We start from the raw sequence: 22,422 nt of genomic DNA, 5'->3' as shown, positions 1-22,422 counted from the left end.
CATTCGATTCATCCAAACCACCATAAACGTGATCTCCACACAGCACCTGTCTCCACAATTTGCATCTCCTCCATTACTTGCAGCAAGATGGCAAATAGGACTTTGTGTGTGCTTTTTTTCAACAATGTTTTTCTGTAATCTATTTTTTCAGAGAGAGCAAACTTATAGAGGACACAAGTTATAGTTGTTCCATCAACATATTCTATCACCTGAGCAGTGGATCTCTGCAGCTCCTCCACAGTTGGTTGTAAAATGACTTGCTCCATGCATTTTAAACCCTCACTTATATTTTTTTAGTTCACCAATATGCATTGCTTCATCCCAATGCAACACATGACGTTTCAGATTGCAAAAGTGAGAAACTTTTCAAAAGTCTCATTGGTGGAAATACTTTTTTTATGCTGCTATTCGTTTCTGAGCCACTACATGGACTTCTCCTTTTTTCCCATGCATTTACAGCAAACGAACATTCACACACATAACCAGACACTTCCTCACATAACCATGACCGATGCCAAAGATAAGAATCATCTTCTTGGTCTGAAACAACCACATAGTGTTATCTCTGTCTTGGAGAGTGTATGTCTGCCCGCAGAGCAAGCATGACCAGCCAAAGTCAAAAACAAAGAAGATGCAAAGCGATAAGAAAGAAGGAAACATTATAAACTTCTAATGGTAATTTAGAAACAAGTGAGCGGGGGGTCATTCACCGCTCGGCTTTTGCATCCGACCGAATTAGGAGGATGGCCAGTGGGAGTTCTGCAGGCACAGAGATCACATCTGGTCGCAGGGTGTTGTGTATGTGTTTATGTGTGGGTTCAAGGCAGACATGGTCCCAATGGGGCAGTATCATGCCCCATTGGCTGATGTGTTGCTATGCTCATCTGTCTGTTCTCTCAGCCCCGATCAACCCTGTCACAATCTGAGTCACTGTGGCCGTAAGTGGGGAAAGATGCCTCTTACGATTACATCAATCACTTATCAGGCGCATCAATCAAGCCACGTCCACTGAGGGGCCAGGTCTGGAAAGGGATCGGCCGTGTCATGTGCTTGTGAAGTGAGTGGAAGACTGGGATGGGGGGAGGGGGGGAACTGAACTAACCCATGCGGCTGAAATCTCATTTTCTCCACGGCCTTGAGAGTGGAGCATGCCCAGTACTGATGTTTGTCATGTCTCCTCTCTCTGAGATGCTGCTGCAGTGCTTCCCAGCAAGCTTGGCACAGGCTTACCCATAGACATTGCTCTTATTGGACAGATTCAGCGCAGCAGCCTAGTAGATACCTCTGTCTCTCTCTCTCTGTGTTTCGGCATTGCACTTCCAGCTCTTCACTGCTCCCCTGTCTTTGCTTTTCTTGCTCTTCCTCTCGCTGTATTTCTCACACGTTATCTCCTATTTTGTCTCTTATCCTCACTCAGCCCTTCTCTCCCTCCCTCTCTCTCTCTCTTACATACTCTCGCTGCTACCCTTAAGACTGTGGTTGCCATGGTGACAGCTTTGTGCTGCAGGAAACGTCAAAGAGCCGAATCCGCCCAACATCACTTCCTCGTTTGACACATACATTTTTGCTTCATTGTTTCCTCCGTGCTGTGATTTCTGTAACGTGACAAATAGCTGAACTTGAGTCGTACGATTTAATTTAAATTTATTCATGCAGGTGTGAGCATTATCAAAGAGTCAGCAACTTTGAATTTGACGTACCAGTTCTCCATTCTTTCACCTTTAGTTGTGGCACAATTGACCTTGGAAAAAGTCGCTTATTCTACAAAGAATGCTCAGTGTTTCCCCCAGGAACTTGGTCCTGAGGCATGTGGAGGGGTGCTAAAAATGAAATGTTTTACAGGTTGATTGATTCCAATTTTCTTTAATTATGGGTGATCAAAGTTCAGCTGAAACTTGCATGTGAACCTTATCTTATCCACTGATCCAATCTATTTCCAGAAAGGTCTTGAAATTAGCCACTGCCCTTTTTACTCTCCCGTGACAGAGAGCGGGTCAATTCTGCGGGTGATCGTCACAGTCAACTTACTGTTGCCAACTTAGCAACTTTTTTTTGCTATAATTAGACCAAAACAAAAAACAAAAAAAATCTATATCAGCAGGTCAGACTGCTTCATCCCTGCTTTCTTCTTTTAGAAGCAATCTGTAGAAAAACTGATTGCTGCAAGACATAACAGTCATTAATACAAATAAATATATTTAACAGTTGTTGAGAAAGTACTTGAATATGCCTTGAATAGTTGCACATATTCAACAGAGCAGTCTTAGTAAAAGAAAACAGAAAATGTTCTTTATTTCTCTGCAAAGTGCTACATTAATATAATTTTTAACATGTCTCTCTCTGTTTTTCAATGTTTATTTCTGTATCTTTGTCTCCCTCTTTGCCAAACTCAGTCTTAAACAGCCACAGGGAAAGTTTTCCTCCGACAGCTGAGCCAGGTTAGGCTGGCTGTTGCATTCCTGCCCTCTCAGTTCTCATCTCCCTTCAACACTCAGACTTGAATTTCTCCCATTGAACTTCAACAAAGCCAATTAGCAGACAGAAGAAGGAGTTGTGGACAATGTAAAGGCAATAAAAATGCCATATAATGTAAAGGGATTATATACGATGGCAACATAACGTGATGGACAAGTTTCAGCTCAACAATGTTAATATAGTTCATTACAAACATAAACCTCAGCGTGGGAATTGTCTTTGCGGTGACTGGAAACAATAAGACTTATTATTTTGAACTTTAAAACATGTTTTCTATTTTTTTTGGTTGTTGTTTTTATCACTAAGCTGTGTGAAGGAGGGTTAATATTCAGGCACATTACCGCCCCCAACAGGCCAGTTGTAGTAATTTAACTTTGCTTAGATAGCACACTTGTTGCTTTAGCCCATGGAGCAAATGTGCATTTGGTTTTAGTTCGAGGGCCGGCATCCTGCATGTTTTAGTTTTCTCCTTGGTGACAACCTTTTCAGCATGTCAGTGTTCTTCTTGGGCCTCTAACGAGCCATCATTTGATCCAGGTGTGTTAAATCAGGGAGAGAACTAAAATACGCCCTTGTGCTGTTAACAGTGGTTAGGGCAGAAATGAGAACATTATTTACTGAACATGGATTAATTGCTTTTAAGGTTTCTTCATTATTGTGCCACCAGTACTACTCATCCCACTGGTTAGGAATCAGGCCCCATGAAGTGAGAAAAATCTAAAACTTAAACTACATATGCATAATCAGAAAGCATCAGCTCTCACAGAGAGCTGTGGTTTATGGAGTTGGCTATAAACTGCAGAACGTGTGCTTCTTTTGTGTCTCCCGAAACCGTCACTAAAACCAAATGAGCAGCTTTTTATCTCTGCAGTCAGACAGCCTGCATTTATGTTTTGTTACCACAGCATGGTTCAGTTCATGGCCAAGGAGGCAGATGCCTTATTAAAAAAGGTGAAAATCAGCAGGTGGGGCTTTTTTCTGCCATCTAATTTAGAGGTCATTATCTTTTAGCTCTCAAATCCCTCTATCACACTTTTGACCTTTTTTTCCACTTCCTCTTTAATTTTTTTTATTTTAATTCCATTTGATCTCCCTTTAATTTCTATCTCCTGCTGCGGTTTTACGCCTCTCTACCCTCCTCCCTCACGACAGAGAATTAAACCTGCAGATGGGTGTTAAAAGCAAGCACCATACAGCACTCCGACACGCTCAACCCCCACTGCAGCCACCACCACCATCACCACACATGCAATCACACCCATGTCCACTCTATTGGTGAAAAAGAAAGAAAAAAAGCCCAGACAGATGTAAACAACAAAACCTAATGGCTGTTTAAAGCCATTATGTCGAAAAAGATAAACTCTCCTGGCTGTGAAAGGGCAGGAGTGCTGTTGAGCGGTATCAGTGTGATGATGTGCAGGTATGCTGCTGTTAGGAGTGAACTGCTCGTCTCCACAGTGGAGGAAAGCTGTCTCTCTCAGCTAAAAGAGGGATTAGGAGGCAGGCAGAGATGTGTTCTGTGAGGCATTTATGGCAAGCGCACACTGTATCAATCAAAAGTTTGGACCTGTTTTCTTCAGGCTTTATAAATATGATCCCCATAAAAATTGTTTAATTTTATTACCATTCCATAATTTTGCTGATTTTTTTTCCCCAATAGTAATGGAATAGCTCATAATTTAATTATATATTATCATAATTAAATAATGATAGATTAGATTCACACTTTGTACCTCGTTATGTCGCTTGTGAGCTCACAAAACTCGGGAGGAAGTGATCACCAGTTTTATTGATTATCATTATCGAATTTTCAACTGTATTTAAAAATGATTTTTTTTTACATTTCTTTTTTGTTGTTGTTTTTTGTGGGTTTTACTGAACACAGCATCTTAGCTGCTCACGAAAATATTTTAACTCATTTTCAATGAGCAGATGCTGCAGTGTTTGTGTCCTGGCTCGGGGTGTTTCTGCATTGAGTTTGCATGTTTTCCTCATGCATGTGTGAGTTCCCTCCAGATACTCTGCTTCCACCCACCACCCAAAAACATGACTGTTAAGGGCAGTTTTATGTATTTTCCAGGCATATTGTGCCAAGGAGAAGCTTTTGGAAATAGGTTAGCATTTAAGAATGGCTGCCAAGGGAGATTCAAGGAGATTCAAATATTCATGAAAAAAATCAAAGTATTGGAATTTGGAAATATTTCTGCTTGAGAAAACAAATAAAATAAAAAAACAGACACTTTTTGTGGTGTGGAACGAAAGGAGCACCACCCGTTATTCTGACAAAGGTCACAGCTTTAGAAATAAAGTTGGCAGGTGGCTTTAAATGGCATTTTTATTTTTGAATCTTCATGTTAATATGTGGATTCTGTGGAACCATGAGAATCTCATGTCAGCCACTGCTTAGCGCTGGTGCATTCTCCTAATTCTAACCTCGCTGTATTTGCATTGTTTCATCAATTTGCTTCAAAGCATGGTTACGATGTTGAAAACAACAGATGACAAACATTTCCATAGAAAAATCTCTTTCCAAATCTGCATACTGTCATCCTCAAAGGCATGTTTTTCTTTTTTTACAACTTGACGTCATGTGTGCTCACATAAACTGCGTGCCCACCCAGAAACGTACAATCCTGGCTACAAGTCCCATCTTGTCAAAACGGCAAGTGGAGGAAGTGAGCGTTGAGTTTGGGGAGATAGGGCGGTACGAGGCGGCAGGAGCATATCCCCGTCACACCGCGGCGGCCCCTGCCAGCTCTTACTCCTTCCTCCGTTGATAGATTAGATCATGGAGAACTATCACAGTAGGAGAGAGCAGAGGAAAGAGCAATTTGTTTTTCTGAACTCGGAGAAGCACTGCTTCGGAGCCGGTTGGTGTTTCAAACGTTGGCCTTGTTTTGACCCCTCTAGCCCATAGATAAGGATTATGCTACTGAGTGCAGTGACCTGTTAAGACATGACCCATGAGCTGCCCCTCTCAATCCCTGCCCCTACCGCCTACTCGAAAGAAACGTCAAGAATCCTCTGAGGGCTTGACAGAGACAAACCCCGGGATGGCCTCACAGATGACTCATCGATGAGTTTCATTGAGATTAACTGTTGTTCTTCTGTTTCTTTTTGTATAATTTTTTTGACACTTTACTAGAGCTTTGAAGCGCAGGAAGCCTAAATTTGGAAAGCCTTGCCTCAATATGTAGTGCCTTGATTTTCCAAATTTTCTCATTTTGTAACTACAACCAACTCTATTGGAGTTTTTATTGCAGTTTTTGTGTGATTGAGCCACACAAAGCAGGACATAATTCAGCAGAGAAAGAAGGTGATACAGGCTCTTCATTTCTTTTCACAAATAAAATTCAGAAAAGTGTAACTTTATGTTGTCTTTGGACCCATTTACTCTGATGAGCTTCAGTGAAAGCTTTTGCATCCACTTGCTTTCAGTTTTTAGTTGTATCTCAGTATAAGTCCAGCTCAGTGGTTTCAAATATGACAATTGCAGATAAACAAGATCACGAGGACAACAAGGACCACATCTGGTTGGTCAGGGGAAATTGTGGAGAAGCTTAAAGCAGAGTTAAGTTCCAACTTACTACCTAAAGCTTTGAACTCAATCGTTTGAGTTTGATCAAATCAAAAGCGAAATGAGACCCATTAAATTAAATGATCAAATCAAATCACGTTTAATCAATCGTTAGCAAAGATAAAAGCACGACTACCAACCTACTTACATTAGGAGTCTGAAACCTGGTGGCTTCTAGTAACTTTGACCAAAGACAAAATAGAAACAAGCTAAGTTTTAATTTACACCAGGGTCATAGAAAAGGTATTTCAAAGTAATTTTTGGTCACTTATTGTTGACCTGTGTACTTTTTGATAAGTTATGTGCTTTTATGTGTTTTTATATCCTTTATGTGAATACACAAAGAGGTTGGCTTTCTCACTCAGACATGCAAACAATTGACCAATACATTACAGGATGTTCTGGGAGTCTTCCGTTGATGTCCCATCATTGGGACACAATGATGACCACTCTCAGGATACTGATAAAGATCATTGTGGCTCCTTAACACAGAAATGTGTGAGACATCTCCAACCCTCAAGAGTGTTCAAGTTGTGTATCTGTTCTTCTCATCTCTCACAAGTGTGTATATAATCTAAAATAAAGTTCTGACTAGTTTGACTTCATTTTTGATTGTTTTGAGATGAATTACACAATACGGGTCAAAATGACCCACAACATCATACATGTAATTATTTCTCAACATAATACAAGGGTTAAAAAAAGCGTAGCCTAATTTTCTTTATTCTTAACGCTAAATAAATAAAATGAAGCGGTATTATTTGGCTTTCTTTCACTAGACTAATTGTACTTTGGAGTAAAGTGAGTAAAAATGGCTGTTATCAACACACATTCATTGCCTAGTCAAAGTCTGTGGCAAGATATTGTTCAGGGGCTCCTAATCTAATCTGACTGATTACTCCATGAGTAGAGCTGATTGGGCCCGAGCCAGAAGAGGTGGTACTACAAAGTATTCATTCGGAAGGGCTGAATACAGAAATGCATGCCACACTTTTCAGATTTTTATTTGAAAACCAAAATGAGTTTTGTGAAAGTGTTATTCTTCCACTTCATAACTATTTTGCTGTTAGTCTGCTATATAAAATCTTAGTAAAGTATACTGAAGTTTGTGGTTGTAAGTAACGCAGTAAAAAAATCTTTCCTCTTACAAGACATTGCGGTAGGTTGAAATAAGACGTGGAGGAAGCTGTCACTGTTGCGGATATGTCAGATGGACATGAAAGGAAAAGTGGTCCCTCTTTTACAGTGTCACCCTGCTGTCTTTTGGAGCCAGAAATGTAACTGTGCTGATCGTCATCTCGGTTCTGTCTGCCTTTTATCCAAAGTGTCTCCTTTGCTCTGTTTCTTTTTTCAATGCTCCAAACTGTCTAGACAAAACATCAAGGCTAATAACACTTTCTAGATTCAAGACAAATACAAAAAAATATCACAATATCAGTGTAAAACATGCTGTACCTGTTTTGCACTCTTATTGCTGCTTGGACAATAACGACAACCGGCCAGAGGCGTCAGTGAGCAGAGAACCTCAGGCACCGGCGTGCTGAAACTCGCCTATCGTACCGGTGGAGGTACTGACAGATGAGCGAGGAGGTGAGGAAGTACAATTTTGAGCAGCAGACCCTCACAGATTATCTGACATCCAGCACCTCACACACGCATATCCACGGAATCTGGGCTTCGCAAATGGGAACCAGATGTGAGGCTGCTCTGGGACCCCGACATCATCCTGGCAAGGGCAGGTCGTCTGCAGGCCTATCTGGGTGGAGTGAGTAGCGCTAAGGGGGATAACTTAACTGGTCTCATTTCGCTTTTCTTCTATGGGTCAGTAGAGGGGAGAAGATGCTGCCCAGGATGGCAAAACGGAGCGTTCCGGAAGCACTGTTATGAAGTTGAAGATTCCTTGGGACACCCTCTTGACTCACGGCTTCAGGGTCTGGAGTCATAGAAGGGTTGATTGCCATCATGCAATGGGAAATGCTTTTCTTGTTCCCACCCTCTTCCCTCCCTCTCTGTCAGAGTTGCTATCCTTGATCAGTGCAAGTCTATATAGGAGCAGAGAGACGCTCTCACAGCTTCAGAGAGTCTGGTGGTGCCCATTTGCCACACGTTTCCAAAAAGGACTACCATTTGACTGCAGCATGACAGAACCTAAGAAGAAAGACAGAAAAGGGAGAAAGAATGGGGGTAAGAGAGGACGGAAAGAGAACGATCCTTCTACAGGTAAATAAAATTTAGTTTCTGTGTTACATGTTTAAACTTGTGTATGTTTACAACAGAGAAGAAAAGTGACGCAGAAATAGACTCGGACAAACAAAAGAGCGAGATTAGGATTGAATTACCGTATTAAGAAGGGGAAATTATAGCCTTGTTTTGTAAAAGTTGCAGCCAAGTTGTCACATGAACTTACCTTTCAGTGGCCAAAGACACACAGAGGCACTTGTTCTGGCAACTCTTGATTTAAACAAAAATGATAGACCAAGTTAAAAAAATCAGATTTCAAAACAGCTGAACAGAGGATTTAAAAACTTGCTCACAGTAGAGTTTTAGCAGTCCATGTGTTTTGTCCCCTATCACAAGGTATTAATTGAAAAGTAATGTCTGTGTGACAGCAAACCCTGCGTCATATTGCACTGTTTGACAGGGTTAATATTTCAAAGGTTGCTAAAGTGTTTTCACTTCTCAGTTTAATATTGAGTCTGCCATGACTCATCCAGCATAAGAGTCGGCACTTTTCTTTTTTGTGCGGGTGCCCTAAGCTGATTTAGTTTTGCAAAAAAAGAAAAAGGAGCTGGAGACCTGTTTGTATTTCATATACACAAGAGGTAGAAATGTGGTTGCTCTGTAGTGAGTTCAACAAGCTGCAGCATGTCACTTTAGTTTGACCTCAGGTCATGAGGAGGCCCAGCCCCCATTTTAGTGACACTTTAAGGACAATAGCTTGATTATCACTGTAGTTTCTACATATGCCATTCCTTGCTTGATCAGATACTGTCTCTTTGAGGGTTCATCTTGATAGACATTTTGTACCTGTGATGTCACCCCTCGTCAGCCTCCAGCAGATAAAGCTGGAGATTAAATGGGATGTTTTTCTCTAAATCCAACTTTTTTTCTCTCTCTTTTTTTTTTTTAGCCTGCTAAATGTTTCAGTTTCCTTCCATTATGTAAGCCAACTACTGGTGATCTGGCTTGTTTTATTGTTTTAAACAAAGTGTTGAAATACTTGCTGGCTGCCATTCTAGATTTGAGGGTAGCCTCTAAACTTGTGAAATACATAGCTTACAAAATTCATCCTTTTTCAAACAGCCTGAGAAAAGTCAGTGAGTTTATAATCAAAATGGTTTATCTTATGGAAGTGTTATCTTGCAAGAAAAATTTACTTAAGGCAAACCAGCATTGGGTGTCTTTATAGGGGCTTATTGTTGAAAACAAAAAGTATGACAGAAAAAACTTTTTCCAAAGCTCAATGACGTTTCTTCAGCTCTTCATTAAACATCTGACTCAGGGTAAACAGGGTAATTAAAGCTGAATTATTTGGATATGCTTATTAGTGTTGATCCACGAAAACTTCTATATGTCTTTGCATGAGTAGCCACCAGGGGGCGGTATAGCGACCTCATTGAACAATCTGGTTGTCTTTTGTTCTGCAAATAAAATGGAAAAATCAGTAATCGCGCAATGTTTTTCCTTTCACTGTTGTAAGTGCACCAGAATCTGGAAAATACATGTTTATTCTGCTGTATAAAGGTGTCAAATAACAATTTAACCAGAGACGTTTGGTACATAAGCATTGTGATTTATTTATTTATTTTATTTTTTTCGGAAAGTTGATCATTCTTAAAATAGCAACGTTTTAGCTGTGCATGAACAGGACTTTCACATATCCGGATTCTTAGAATTTTTCCATAATAGCGTTTCAGTTTTCACCTAACTTTGTTGAAGAAGGGTCACGAGGCAGTTTAGCTTCGTAACGGAGCGTAATATTAAACATTAACCTGGTTTAGTTTTGATTATTTTGTTCTGTGAAATTAGTTTCTATGCTGCTTTATGATTGCAGTATTAATGAACATTTCATGCAACCTTTTTACTTTTTTAAATGCAACCATAACCCTGTATTTACATTACCAATGTGTTCTTTTTAATCTACGTTAAACAGCTCATGATTTATTTTAGCAGCTGGTTTAGGATGACAGTGAGACATAAAAATACCAATTAATTAGTAAATCCAACTTAGACTGGCATTCTGACAGTGTATAGCCTTCCTCCTCTGCAGTTAGCCCATGAACACTTTTGTCTGCAAAGTTGTTGAGGTTATGCATAACCTCTTTGTAAGGTTATTCATAACCTTACAAAGTTTATTTGTAAACTAATTTTACAAATAAATATAACTGTAATTTGACTGTGGTTTGTCTTCTTTTCTCTGAAAAGTAAGACCATCGTTCATTTCCTCTTTTTTTACTATATTTGGTCTTATTCAAATTTTAAGATGTGTGTACTCTTTATTTTCATAATAGCCCTTTTCCCTGTTTTACTTGTGGTTTAATTTAATATAATTTGGGCTCTTGCTGAAGAGCCAAACTATACCTGATTTTCTTATTTGATCTAAAATAAATATATATATATATAGACACAATAGATGTAAAACATACCTAGGTTAATTATTTATATTTAATTTTTACTTGACATATAAATAGTAAAGTTTATTTATTGCCTTCTAAATTTCACACAAATTATATGTTAAAATAGTTTCAAACCCGGTGGGTCCCTTGCACTTTGCCCACTCAGCTCCTTCAGACTAGCGGCAGTAGCAATCAACAAATAACTTGGTGGAACTGTGTATCTCCTGAGCTTATCATACAAAATACTTGTCCATCTGATGTTCCTCAGAACATTGTAAACGTAATAATGGCTCATCATTGTTGTGATAATGTCATGAAGACAGAAAGAGGAGGAGCTTCTTAAAGAGATAGAGGCTAACTTCAAGGTGTCAAAATGTGATGTCAAATTTCTCTTGTAATGTTTAATATATACATAATTGTTGTAAGTAAAAGTAACTTGATTGCGGTGTAAGATCACCATATGACTTTAAAATACATAATTCTGCCCCTTTAAGTAAAGTGACTAATGCAAATGAAGAATAATGTGACAGGACCTGAACATACTGACATTCATATACCATTTGCCTCTTTGATCATTTCAATTTGCTGAGAAAAAATATTAAATATCAACAACTTGTGACAACAAGCAGACTGAATATGAATATGTGTATTTTTTTTTATTTCAGTCATAAATTGTTGCTTTTCATTAGTTCACTCTATCTACTTTTAACTAATTAGCCAACAAGCTAGCTAAAACTAGTCAACTCATTAAAAAAATAAGACAAAAATTACATATTTACTTCATCCAATACTCCAGTCCTCAATTGAAGTTGTCATATTCAAATAATTTTCCTTCACATGTTTACAAATTGGCCACTAGCATGCTAAAGATGTCATGTCAAGACGACTTTTGCATGGATGCGACAGTATACAGCATAATTTGAAGTTATACAATATGCTGTGTGAGCATGTGCATGTATACACGTGTCTGTCTGAATTAGGTGTGTCGACCCATAATTGTGTGTAAACGGGAGCAATCTGCCGAAGCTGTCAGTTAGTGATCAAAGAGATCAATCTGGCATTGGAGATGTGAGACAGGTTCGTCTTCTGCTTTTTTTTGTTTGTTTGTTTTTTTCTTTTTTGCAGATTTTTTTTCACATTAATTTCAAGACATCCCCTCACAGCATGTGTTTCTTAAAATAAGTGCCCTTTCATTCAAGCTGAAATCTTTGAACCAAAAAGTGTTGATGTGTGGCATTTTGCAGCTGCTCTGTTGTTACATGATCATTTACTGACTCATTTATCTACTTAAACTACTTATAAGGTAGCTGCAAAGCTAGTAGTTTTTAGAAAATGTCAAAAAAAAGGACAAGTCTAACACACTTTTACAATGGAAAGCCTTCATTTTTTAAGACTAGTTGTTCGTGAAAAAAAATTGCACCTCAGCAGAAGAACAACTTAGAACTAACTGTAATTGGATATCTTTGCAGTCTTCCTGACCTATATAAATATGCTGCTCCTATTTGTGACGTTATAATTCATAATCGTGCACCTCCCACCTATCATATGTCAAGACAAAACACAACAAGTTTCTTTCTGCGTGGATGGGTTTGCGTGTGTAGCCAAGGATTGCAATAATTACTCAAGGAAGTAAGGAGATGGCTGTTGATTTTTTGCTGTTGCTTTTCATCGTGTAGTAATACCTACTGCACCTTTAAATTTATGGTGGTGCTGTTTGAATTATTCAGCAACAAGTCGGCGGAGGCAGCAGGGATTGCTTCCAACTACTTAAGAGTGATCTTACATTTATTTCTCACAAGAAGAGGATTCTCACAAAAAAAACAAACAACAAATCTAGTCCATCATTGTACCTTCACTCTGTGACACCTTCTAATTTATTTTTATTTTAATTTATTCTTTCAAATGCCACTTAGGTCTGTTCATCGAAAGAAATGGGGGTTGAGATGTGTCATTTCAAATGCACAAAGCTAGAAAGTCTTTTTCAGGCTGATTTATGTGAGATATTCAGATAAATTTTGATCAAATTGAACGCAAATTTTAGATGACAGCAAAGATGCAAATTTGCTCCTTGTCTTTGTGAAAACACATAAGTCATATAGTGTCTGCTTTTAGCGGGATTCAGGTGTGACGGCAGTCAACCTGAATCAGTCAACCTGTCAGCAAAGAATTGATTTGTCATAGCAGAACATTATCACACCCAAAGTTTAAAACAAAAAATGTAAATAATTATATAATTTCTTTCCAATCAAAAAAGCAACAGGTGTTGCATTGCTGCAGCTAAATTATATAATTATGTACAGCATTAACTTATAGTAGCAAGTAATGTGTGGCACCCCTTAATTTCCAGTTCGTAGCTTTCTAAGTAGCTGTGACTTTCCTCCAGACTCAACCCAGTCCAGAACTTTCTCTGGAGTAAGCGGACACTCCTCCTTTTACTGGGGAGTGTTGCAAGAGTAGAAGATTCTTAAAGAGACAACGGCCCATTTCAAGGCTTCAGATTAGTTGAATGTCTCATTTTTTATTAAACATTTTCAATACAACTTGGTTACTAGATTGTTCTATAAAATGGCACTATGTATCTGGAATATAGAAAATAAACTCCCTTTAAAGGAACTTAAAACCATCAGAGTGGTATAAAGAAAACTCAACATAATAAGCATAGGAAATAGTTGTTAAGCTTTTGCACCATGACTCTGGATTTCATTTTACAAACTGGCACTGTTTCATTGATATGACTGGGAGAATATTTATCTGATGTGCTGACGTGTGTACATTTCTTCTTGCATTTAAATGCAACTTTGGAAACTTCTGCTGCATCAAGGTAGAATTAGGATTCAGTCCATTAAAAAAAATTAAGGTTTAGAAGTAAATTTTGAAGGGACGGTGTTACTTACAGAATATTATTTATTTATTTTTGTATGGCATTTGCATGAAATCTCTATGCATGGGTAAGTTTTCTCTGGGTACACCAGCTTCCTCCTAGTGTCCAAAAACATTCATGTTTGGCTATTGGTCACCACTTCTTGCCCACTGATCACTTGAGCTGGGAACAAAACTGTTAGTTTTCTGATAATTCTAATTTGTAAAGCATAATATAGAAACATTTATGTCAGGATTGGCTGATGTTAGTCATATTTGAACTAATTTCTATCGGCCTCACAAGAAAAATATGTAATGGTGCTAGTGATGCAGAGTAAGGTTAGGACTGGTTTTGGACCATAGTAGCAACATTAATATCAGACCAAAATGGTGTGTTTGTTCATCTCTAGTAATACTACAGCTGAAGAAGCTGGATTTCAGTCACTGAAGTAGATTATTGAAGCTGATTTCAGCTTAAAGCCTGATAAACTGAGTTTCATGCAGACTGTTTCAATACCAGCGAGGTTTCAGCGAGGTAATATTGGCATCATGCAAGTGCAAACAAACAAAGATGTTTATCCTCTGAAAACATCAAGTAACCATATTCATTACTAGCTGAAGTTTGTGCCGACATGTTTTGAATACTGTGGACTGTTGCAAACAGTACGTCAATAGTTATTTGAAATGCAACGAGTGAAATGGTCTGATTAAATTAAACATAGTCCAACATGACTTGTCAAGATTTTTGGCTCTAAACAGCTTCTTATAAATAAATATAACTCGGGTGGCCCTTTTTTGATCTGAGATCACAAAGTGAAGGTTATTATTTAGCTTTTCCTGTTGACTTCTTCAGCTTTTATGGGATAATTCATCTCTCTTTTGGCATCATGGGTTAGGTGTTGAACACAGGGAGGGTTTTAAAGAGACAAACTAAAACTGTAAATTGACAACTATGACTTTCATGCAACAGTTCAGACCTTACATTTTGCCTCAATCCCTGAAAACATGATATATTTTTATTCTCTATTAAAACGTAGAATTGTCCTTTAGACATGAAGGACAATATCTATCATGTAACAAAAAATGTACTAGGTAAAAAGTATGCATGTATAGTCTGATAATGTATGGAAAGTTTGACATTTTATTGATTGTTAAGCCAGGCTCAAACGTGCAAAACTCTCAACTAATACAGTGTTGGCAATGAAGGATCCAATACAATTTTACTTCCAAAGGTTAGAAGTAGGTTTGCCGTTTGAATTTCTCCACAGCTGAAAAGTTTCAGTACAGGATTGATAGTAATTTGGGGGATCTCCGGATGGTAGGTAAAACAATCCCAAGAATGTACAAGGTCCTCACTTTGTAAAAGCAGATTTGGCTGGATGCTATTAAACTGATCTGTTTGAACAGATGTTGTGTTACAGTAACTAGTATATGGAGTCTGAGGAGCATTTCCACATGCAAACGGCATATCTCTGACTGCCTTGCCATGCAGTTTGTCTTTTGACAATGTGCAGCGAGGTGACATAACACCGCAGTAATCAGGGATACTTTGAATGGGGAAAAAAAAAGGAAAAACACAAAGGCATGACTTAGATTCCTTTCCTAAGCTCCTGGAAATGAAACAGAAATGTTAACTCGATAATAAGGGTAAGGCATTGTTAAAATATCAAATAACTTTGTTTTTGAACAGCTATGTGGGCTGAGATCTCCAACTGTTACCCAAGGCATGAGCTGTTGACACACCAGATAGGCGTCTATTCTCAAATTGGGTTTTTATAGTCCATGTCTGCAGCTGCCCCTGTGCTTCAAAAAGAGAGAAACAGGCTGTTCTTGAGGACATGGTTTATCATCACTCCTGCACAGTTTTTCATTGAGGATAGGGAAAATTACTTTTTGGTTACATTGACAACTTGTTTTCATCAAAAGTTGATCATAGTATAGTTCAGAAACTTTAAAGGTTATTTCAGACATTTTAAGAGTGAAGTTCTGCAACATTATTAACCAGAATAGTTCATTTACCTGGAGTATGAAGATATCAGTGAATAAATCCTCAAATTGGCAGATGGATAATTGACGACCATGGTCTCGGTAGCTTTAGCAATAGAAAAAAGCTGATCATTTGTATAAAAACTGAAAATGTTTATATCTATGGAATGTATTGCTAAATTATTGAATATTTACATTCAATAATTTAGCTGTTAAGCTGTTAAGTTTATCACTGCCGTTTCAGTTTAACTGCTTTCTATGGTAAAGATGGTTGACTTTATTAAGTTTATTGTTGTCTTCATATTACTATTCTAAGATGACATTTTGTGAAGTTGTCACCTGCATCATTTGCGGCTGCAGAAATTATTTTTAGATGTGTACAACACCTATAAAATCACCATTAAGATCCATCTTTGAAGACATGTATTAGAGACCTAAAATCTATGTAAATTTTGCTTATAGATTTAGAATGGTGTGCTAATCCTGTTAAATATGGAAAACCAAATGTGAGAAGAGAGGTAACACACCCTGACTTCATAGAGTGGAACACTGTGAATTCCACACTATTGATCCCAATACTCATGCTTGACTCAAACTGGGAGAAGATTCAGACCAACACTCATGTTTGAAAAACCTGATGTTTCACAAAATATGTTTCATTTCATTTTATACCTGCAGAACATGTGTTTTTTAAAATGGTCACGTTGCAAGAAAGAAAATAGCACGAGAGCAGCTTTTAAACTGTCTTGCTGTCTTGGTGTTAATGTTTCTCATCTGTTGGAAGAGAGCATTTTCATCCTGAGTTGTGTTAAGTTGCAAAAATAAGTAATATGTCTGGTTATTCCGTAGTCATCAACGATTTATTTATTATGAGGGTCAGTTTAGATCTTTCTACTCTAGGGAAGGAAAATATTTTGATAACTCCACAGAGCTTCACTTAAAAACCTTAACCTATTCTTTTATTTTGTTAGCTATAGGTACAAGGGGGATTAATTTAATGATACTGATCAGTATCTGAAAGCTGAGCAGATGAAGCAGACCCTCCAGCACATCTGGCTAACTGGACTGATGAAAAGTAGAGTTTCTGTTGCTTCTCTTGCCAAGGACAAATCTTTGCTAATTTTCTTGGCAAGGACAGACTCATGTCCAGACGTTTTTTTTTTCTTTTTCGTATAGTCGGTGCAACCTCATTCTTGCAGCTCTCTGACTGACGAGGCTTTCCTCAGGCAGTATGCACGGGTTCAGTCTTGCACAGTTCACTCTGTGTAGACATCATAAGTAGAAGTTCTGTTTCTCATGCAAGCATTTCTAAGTTCTGCTCTCTGTGTTTTAAATATCTGCAGAAGACAATGCATTTTCTAAACCTTTCAAATGCCAGACATTTGCAGATACTCTTACACAGGTACAGTGCGACTAATACAGTGCTGGTATATTCCTTTGGTGAGAGTAACGGAAAAGTTAGAGGTAGGTCAGTAGGGTAGACCACAAAACATTGAGCACTGTTTAACATCAACTCCCGTGTTGTGCATTAAATTGTTGAACAGCTAAAAATCTTTATTGCTCAGTATTAGACCTCGCTTCAAGCTATCAATAAACCTGAAGCACTTGCAGAATTGATGTCAAATGGCAATATGTCGTATATGTTCAGCCCATATAATGTTATGACTTTCAGCAGATCTGCAGTTATGCTTTGCTGAATTAATGGGGGTTTTATATTTCCAAACTCTTGGGACTTCAAAATCTTGAAGCAATTCCTCGAGCAATTGCACCACCAATATCTATCTTGAGACCGAAAGCTCATTAAAGTTTCAAAATGCTACATTAAAAAAGTATATCTTGCCTTTTCCCTGAATGTTAGATTCTTTGACTTTGTTTTCCCAACGCTACAAATATCATCATCCACATTTCCCAGCTGCATGCTGTTTGTAGATAAAAGGCCCTTGTCTTAATGAAAACAGGATAATTTTAGCAACAGTGACTGCTATGAAGTTAAAAATGGCTGTTTCCATTGATCTGTGTGCTATTTTGAACTTTTTGATTTGCAAAGTGATCTATTTTAAACAGAGGATGTGTTATCTTCATTAATATATCAGTCTTCCTTGGATATATCCAGGCAGCTTTGCATTTAAAGATTTAATTAATATTACTTTTCAAACTTTGTGAAGTACACTAAACGCAAAGAGTTTTTGAAGCTTTTGCTGGGGTTTAAGTTTTAGCAGACCATGTTCTATGCATTGTCAGGAATAAAAGAGATTTTCTCCAAGCAAAGAGAAGCTTCTGGATATAAGTGCCAAATTCAAAATATGAGACATACTTAGAAACTTATACACTGCTTTACAAAATATTTTATTCTCCTTAAACTTTTCTACATTTTGGTATTACCGAAAACTGCAATGTAAATAATTGGTATTTGGTTTGTCCTGCAATATTTTAGTTCTAATCTTTACTCTGGCACCCTCAAATAAAATCATTTGCAACCAATTAACTTCAGCAATGTCAAGAAGATAGACATTGCTGAAACAATGCTTTACTAATTTCTTCTAATTACTATCAGAACTCTCAATAATTACTTGTAGGACTTTTGAATGCAAATATGTTGGAAAAGCAGCACTGTATGCTATAATAAACACACCACCTCCACAGTCAAATGAGGTGGTGGCAGCCTCATGCTGTGGGATTGCTTTTTCTCGGCAGGAACAGTGAAACACATGAATGTCTCACCTCTCAGATTTCTATTTGTGAAAAGTTTTAATAATTCAGTAAAGTATTTTTCAACTATTCGTCACTTTGTGCTTGTCTTTGTGGAAAAAGGTGCGCTGGTCAGATAAAATCAAAAAGGAAACATTTGGTATACATGTAAAACATATAACTGTGAACATGCCACCCCCACTATGAAATGTGATGGTGGCAGCATGAGGCTGTGGTCACACTGCAGGGACAGGTTCCCAGCAGCCGAGTGCCCCCCTCCAAACAAACAAAGTATTCTGTGCAAATCCATGAGATAAAATGAACTCAGTCAGTATTTACTCAGGGGGCTAAACACAAATGTAAGCCTCGCTTTTCAGATGCCAATCTACAGAACATTTAAAAGACAAGCATCATTTTCTTTGCAGCAATTATGCGTTATGTTTGTCTGTCATACAAAGTATGTTATTTGTGGTTACAACACGACAAAATGGGAATAGCATAAGGGGATTAAATACTTTTGGAAAGTACAACAGTTCACTGTTGTAAGAGTTTCTGCTATTTACATTTGGAAAAGTCTCCCAGGTATGTGACCTCTCGAGAACTGATGATTTCTTCAAATCCAGTAGAAGATTATCATAATGGCTGTTTTGTCATAACTCACTTAAGTGTTTAAAATTTTCACTGACAGAGGAAAAATAGTGTTTGAATACCTCTGTGAATGCTAACTGAACATTACCCTAAATCCATCACAACTGTCAACCTAAATCCGCCAAAATGTGTTAAACTGCAACATCATTGGATTTGTTTTCTTTTTTCTTATTTGGCTCTGCGCAGACATGTCTTCTTTTAATAGGTCAGTGAAGTAGGACAGTCTCCTAAAAAAAGAGGGCAAGTGGGGATAAATTTGGTGCAATGCTATTTCTGTGCCCAGTTGTTACCTGCGTGAACTTCATTTTGCTTGTCATGGTTTGTTCGTCTTCATTCAAGTGTCGTCGTCGGGGGGTAACTGCAGCAAGCAGCTGTAATTTGCAGGACAGCATGGTTCAGATTGTGTATGAAATCGTGAATGTTACTCATGGTTATTGGAGGCGATGGAGTAGGTGTGTGTGGGCGTGTGTGTGTGTGTGTGTGTGTGTGTGTGTGTGTGTGTGTGTGTGTGTGTGTGTGTGTGTGTGGGGTGTGTGGGGTGTGTGTGTGTGTGTGTGTGTGTGTACCAGGGGTCATCCCCGGGTTGACGCTTGCTCACCCCTTTTCTTACCTCACCTAAACATGTATGCAGATGTCAGCTGACATGTTGTTGTGTTCTTTGTATGTATTTGATGATTTATGTTGTATGATCATCACAAATATGGTTGTAATAAAATGAAAGCACAGAATGAGTGTTATGATTTAGCATGTTTTCTTTTCCCTCTCACAAACACAGCAGGCCAGTTTTACAATCTTATAACTTTTCTTATTTCCAGATTGACTTTAATTGTGCGTGATATTTGTGGTTGCATATTTTCCTTCCTCAGCTGGTGGATGTTTGCTAAATACTGCCTCAGGTGTTTTTGTAGCAGCAAAGCCAGAGTGAATATGAGCATGTTTATTAGTCCAAGGCGAAGTTGATGATGTCTCCAGTGACCACATCTGGAGGTCACCTGAGAGAGCTGTTGGCTCACTCCATTAAGAGGGGTTACTGGCTCAGCTCCTGTTTCTCCTCTCTTCCCCAGTCTCGTTTTGTAGCAAATCCGTGATGCATAAACCATAAATATGTTTTCGTTTTGTTACATTGCATTAACACTGAGTTGTTTTTTCTTCTTTTTATTCCATCTTAGCTGCTGCTCCAAAGTTAAAACCAATCAAGAATCCGATCGTCGTTAGTGAAGGAAACAAGCTTACGGTGAAGTGTGAGGCCACAGGAAAGCCTGTCCCAATCTACAGATGGTTTAAAGATGGCAATGAGCTGACAAGTAGTCGAAAAGTCAAGATCAAGTCCAACTTGTGAGTACAAAGAATCGTTTTCCAGTAAGCCAAACGCTATCACACTATCAAGAATGTTGTAAGTTGTCTACAAATGATCTCCTTGTAGTTGGCCACCATCTAATAAAAAACTTAGACAATGAAAGAATCAATAGAACAGCTGTGATATTTCACTTTTTACACTACGGTTTAATCCGAAATAACCTTAAAATTTTCCGTTCATAGATTAAGTTTATACACCAGTGGTGTTGCACTGCCATCTACCTCCATTTCTGATTAAAAAAACTTTCAGCTTTTATGTAAATAGAAATAAGGGTGATAACAGCTTAAGCGTTTGTGAAATCGTATTCTCATAAACGGATATTTTTGAGGACAAAGCATTTTTTTAAAACACTCATTGTCTTTGCTTTTGGTTCCTCTTAGGCAATGCTTTAGCTTGAATCCATTAGCTTTGCTTAGCCTCTCTTGGATTAGCCATTCACTTCAGACTCAGACTATTAGCTTAGTCTTTAGATTCAGATAATTAGTTTGACCCTTTTTTGATTAGCTGTGGGCTTCATTCTTTAAAACTAACTACTTTGGATTTATACAAAATAAAGAACATCAAGCCAGTTATGCGCTAAAGGACGTTAGGGCTTATGACTTAACCTCACTTCAAAAATCCTGAACTATGTCTTTCAGAAAACATTTTACAGTTAGTTGTAGCTTTTAGCTTAGTTAAAAGCTAAGTTACTAGTTTAAGTATTTCGTTAAAAGAAGTCTTACCAAGTCTTAAATTAGTGTAGAGGCCATATAATGTTGCTGTCGCCAGCATCTTTTTTGTAATAAGCTTACATAACTTAGAGAAGCAGTTCAAAGCATTTAGCCAAAGATAAAGAAAAACAGCTTTTCATTGTGCTTAAATCCTGTAATTTCTCCTGTTTGACAAAGTGGCTAATGGTGAGCTAAAGTTAAACATAGTCACTGTGAGGAGAAAATACCCAAAATAAGAGCTTATGTTGACAATATAATAGCAAAGTCTTTATTGATAGTAGAAATGTAAATAAGTTAAGCTGCAAAAGAACATGTTAGGTAACCTGGATGCCATACTGAAGCATCATAAGTTAGAAATGAGCATGTGCCATGATTGCTCTTCATCCTCTTTGTCTCTCTACATGTTGTATTTCCATACCTTTTTTTTCCTCCCTGCCCTGATTCCCCTGACTCAGCTGTGCAAGTGTTGTCACCCGCAGGAAATCCTCCAAAGTCCAGATCAACAGAGCGAAACTGGAGGATTCTGGGAATTATACGTGTGTGGTGGAGAACTCGCTGGGGAAGGACAACTCCACTGGCACCGTCAACGTACAAAGCAGTGAGTACCGACTCCCGAGCAACAGGCAGAGCAGCGCAGATGTGCTGCCATTGTTGTTGTTGTTGTTGCGACTGTTCTCTTGCCAATTGAGAGATATGACAGAGTCAGATGGCATGAGGGATAGTAACATGCATGGAGAACAACTGTCCACACATGTGGTTTTGGCCTACTATTCAGTGGAATGGCGCATTATACTTGGCAATGAGCAACAGTGAAATGTATCGGAAGGTTTGTCTATTTCAAACAAGAACAGCAACTAATTAAAATGGGAAGTTTCAAAAGGAGTATGGGATAGAAGTTAATGGGACTGTTTGGTAGACATTGATGTCTGTGGGTTACAGATTTTCACAAAGCGCAGTAGCAGATGAAAGAGTTTTGATAACAGCTGCTTCCATTTGGTGAGGTGGTGAGTTTGCCTTTGGTCCAAGAAGTGTTGTGAAAGCTCAAGGCTGCTCTTTGTAGCTTTTATTTCTATGTGGATTGGTATAAAATAACGCAAGAGTTGAAGGAATCTCACCTACAGATCTTCTGCTTCTTATCAAGAAAGAACATGCTGGATATTGGATCCAGATTGTTCAAAAAAGATGCTGCATTGAACTTTCTGTGAAAGATGAAAACATATCTGTACAAGTTCTATGAAATGTACAGAATATACTCCTTACCTTAGAATTCATCCATATCTATTCATTTTATAACTACAGACTTTACTGTATTTTAATGAAATTTTATCTGAGGTGCATAATTATGAAGTTAAAACAAAATAGTCAAATCTAAAATGTGTGGTAAACATTTTCATTCAGACTTATTCACTTTGTTACCACTGAAGAATTCCCATGCAACAAGTTATGCATGCAATCAAACTTTTGGATGCCTTCTGACTGTGGTCTAATGTCAGTGGGATAAGTGGT

General features: G+C 38.1%; 1 protein-coding gene across 4 annotated transcripts in view; it reads left to right on the top strand.

Annotated features, from left to right (window-relative positions):
• The window catches only part of nrg2a (neuregulin 2a), an 84,208-nt gene that overhangs the window by 21,941 nt on the left and 39,845 nt on the right, over nucleotides 1-22,422 (top strand). For 2 of the 4 annotated variants that reach the window (XM_055043593.1, XM_055043592.1), the window contains exons 1-3: nucleotides 8,122-8,272; nucleotides 20,019-20,184; nucleotides 21,396-21,514. In XM_055043593.1, coding sequence (XP_054899568.1) covers nucleotides 8,191-8,272; nucleotides 20,019-20,184; nucleotides 21,396-21,514 — 367 coding nt within the window. In that variant the 5' untranslated portion in view covers nucleotides 8,122-8,190. Of the gene's footprint in view, nucleotides 1-8,121; nucleotides 8,273-20,018; nucleotides 20,185-21,395; nucleotides 21,515-22,422 lie in introns of those variants that run through there. The other 2 variants (XM_055043591.1, XM_055043590.1) reach the window with 1 other exon arrangement.

Source organism: Poeciliopsis prolifica, unplaced genomic scaffold, assembly GCF_027474105.1.
Source record: "Poeciliopsis prolifica strain line A6 unplaced genomic scaffold, Auburn_PproV2 SCAFFOLD019, whole genome shotgun sequence".
Lineage (NCBI taxonomy): Eukaryota > Metazoa > Chordata > Actinopteri > Cyprinodontiformes > Poeciliidae > Poeciliopsis > Poeciliopsis prolifica.
Note: the sequence above shows the minus strand (reverse complement) of the source record. Positions and strands in the feature narration are given on the sequence as shown.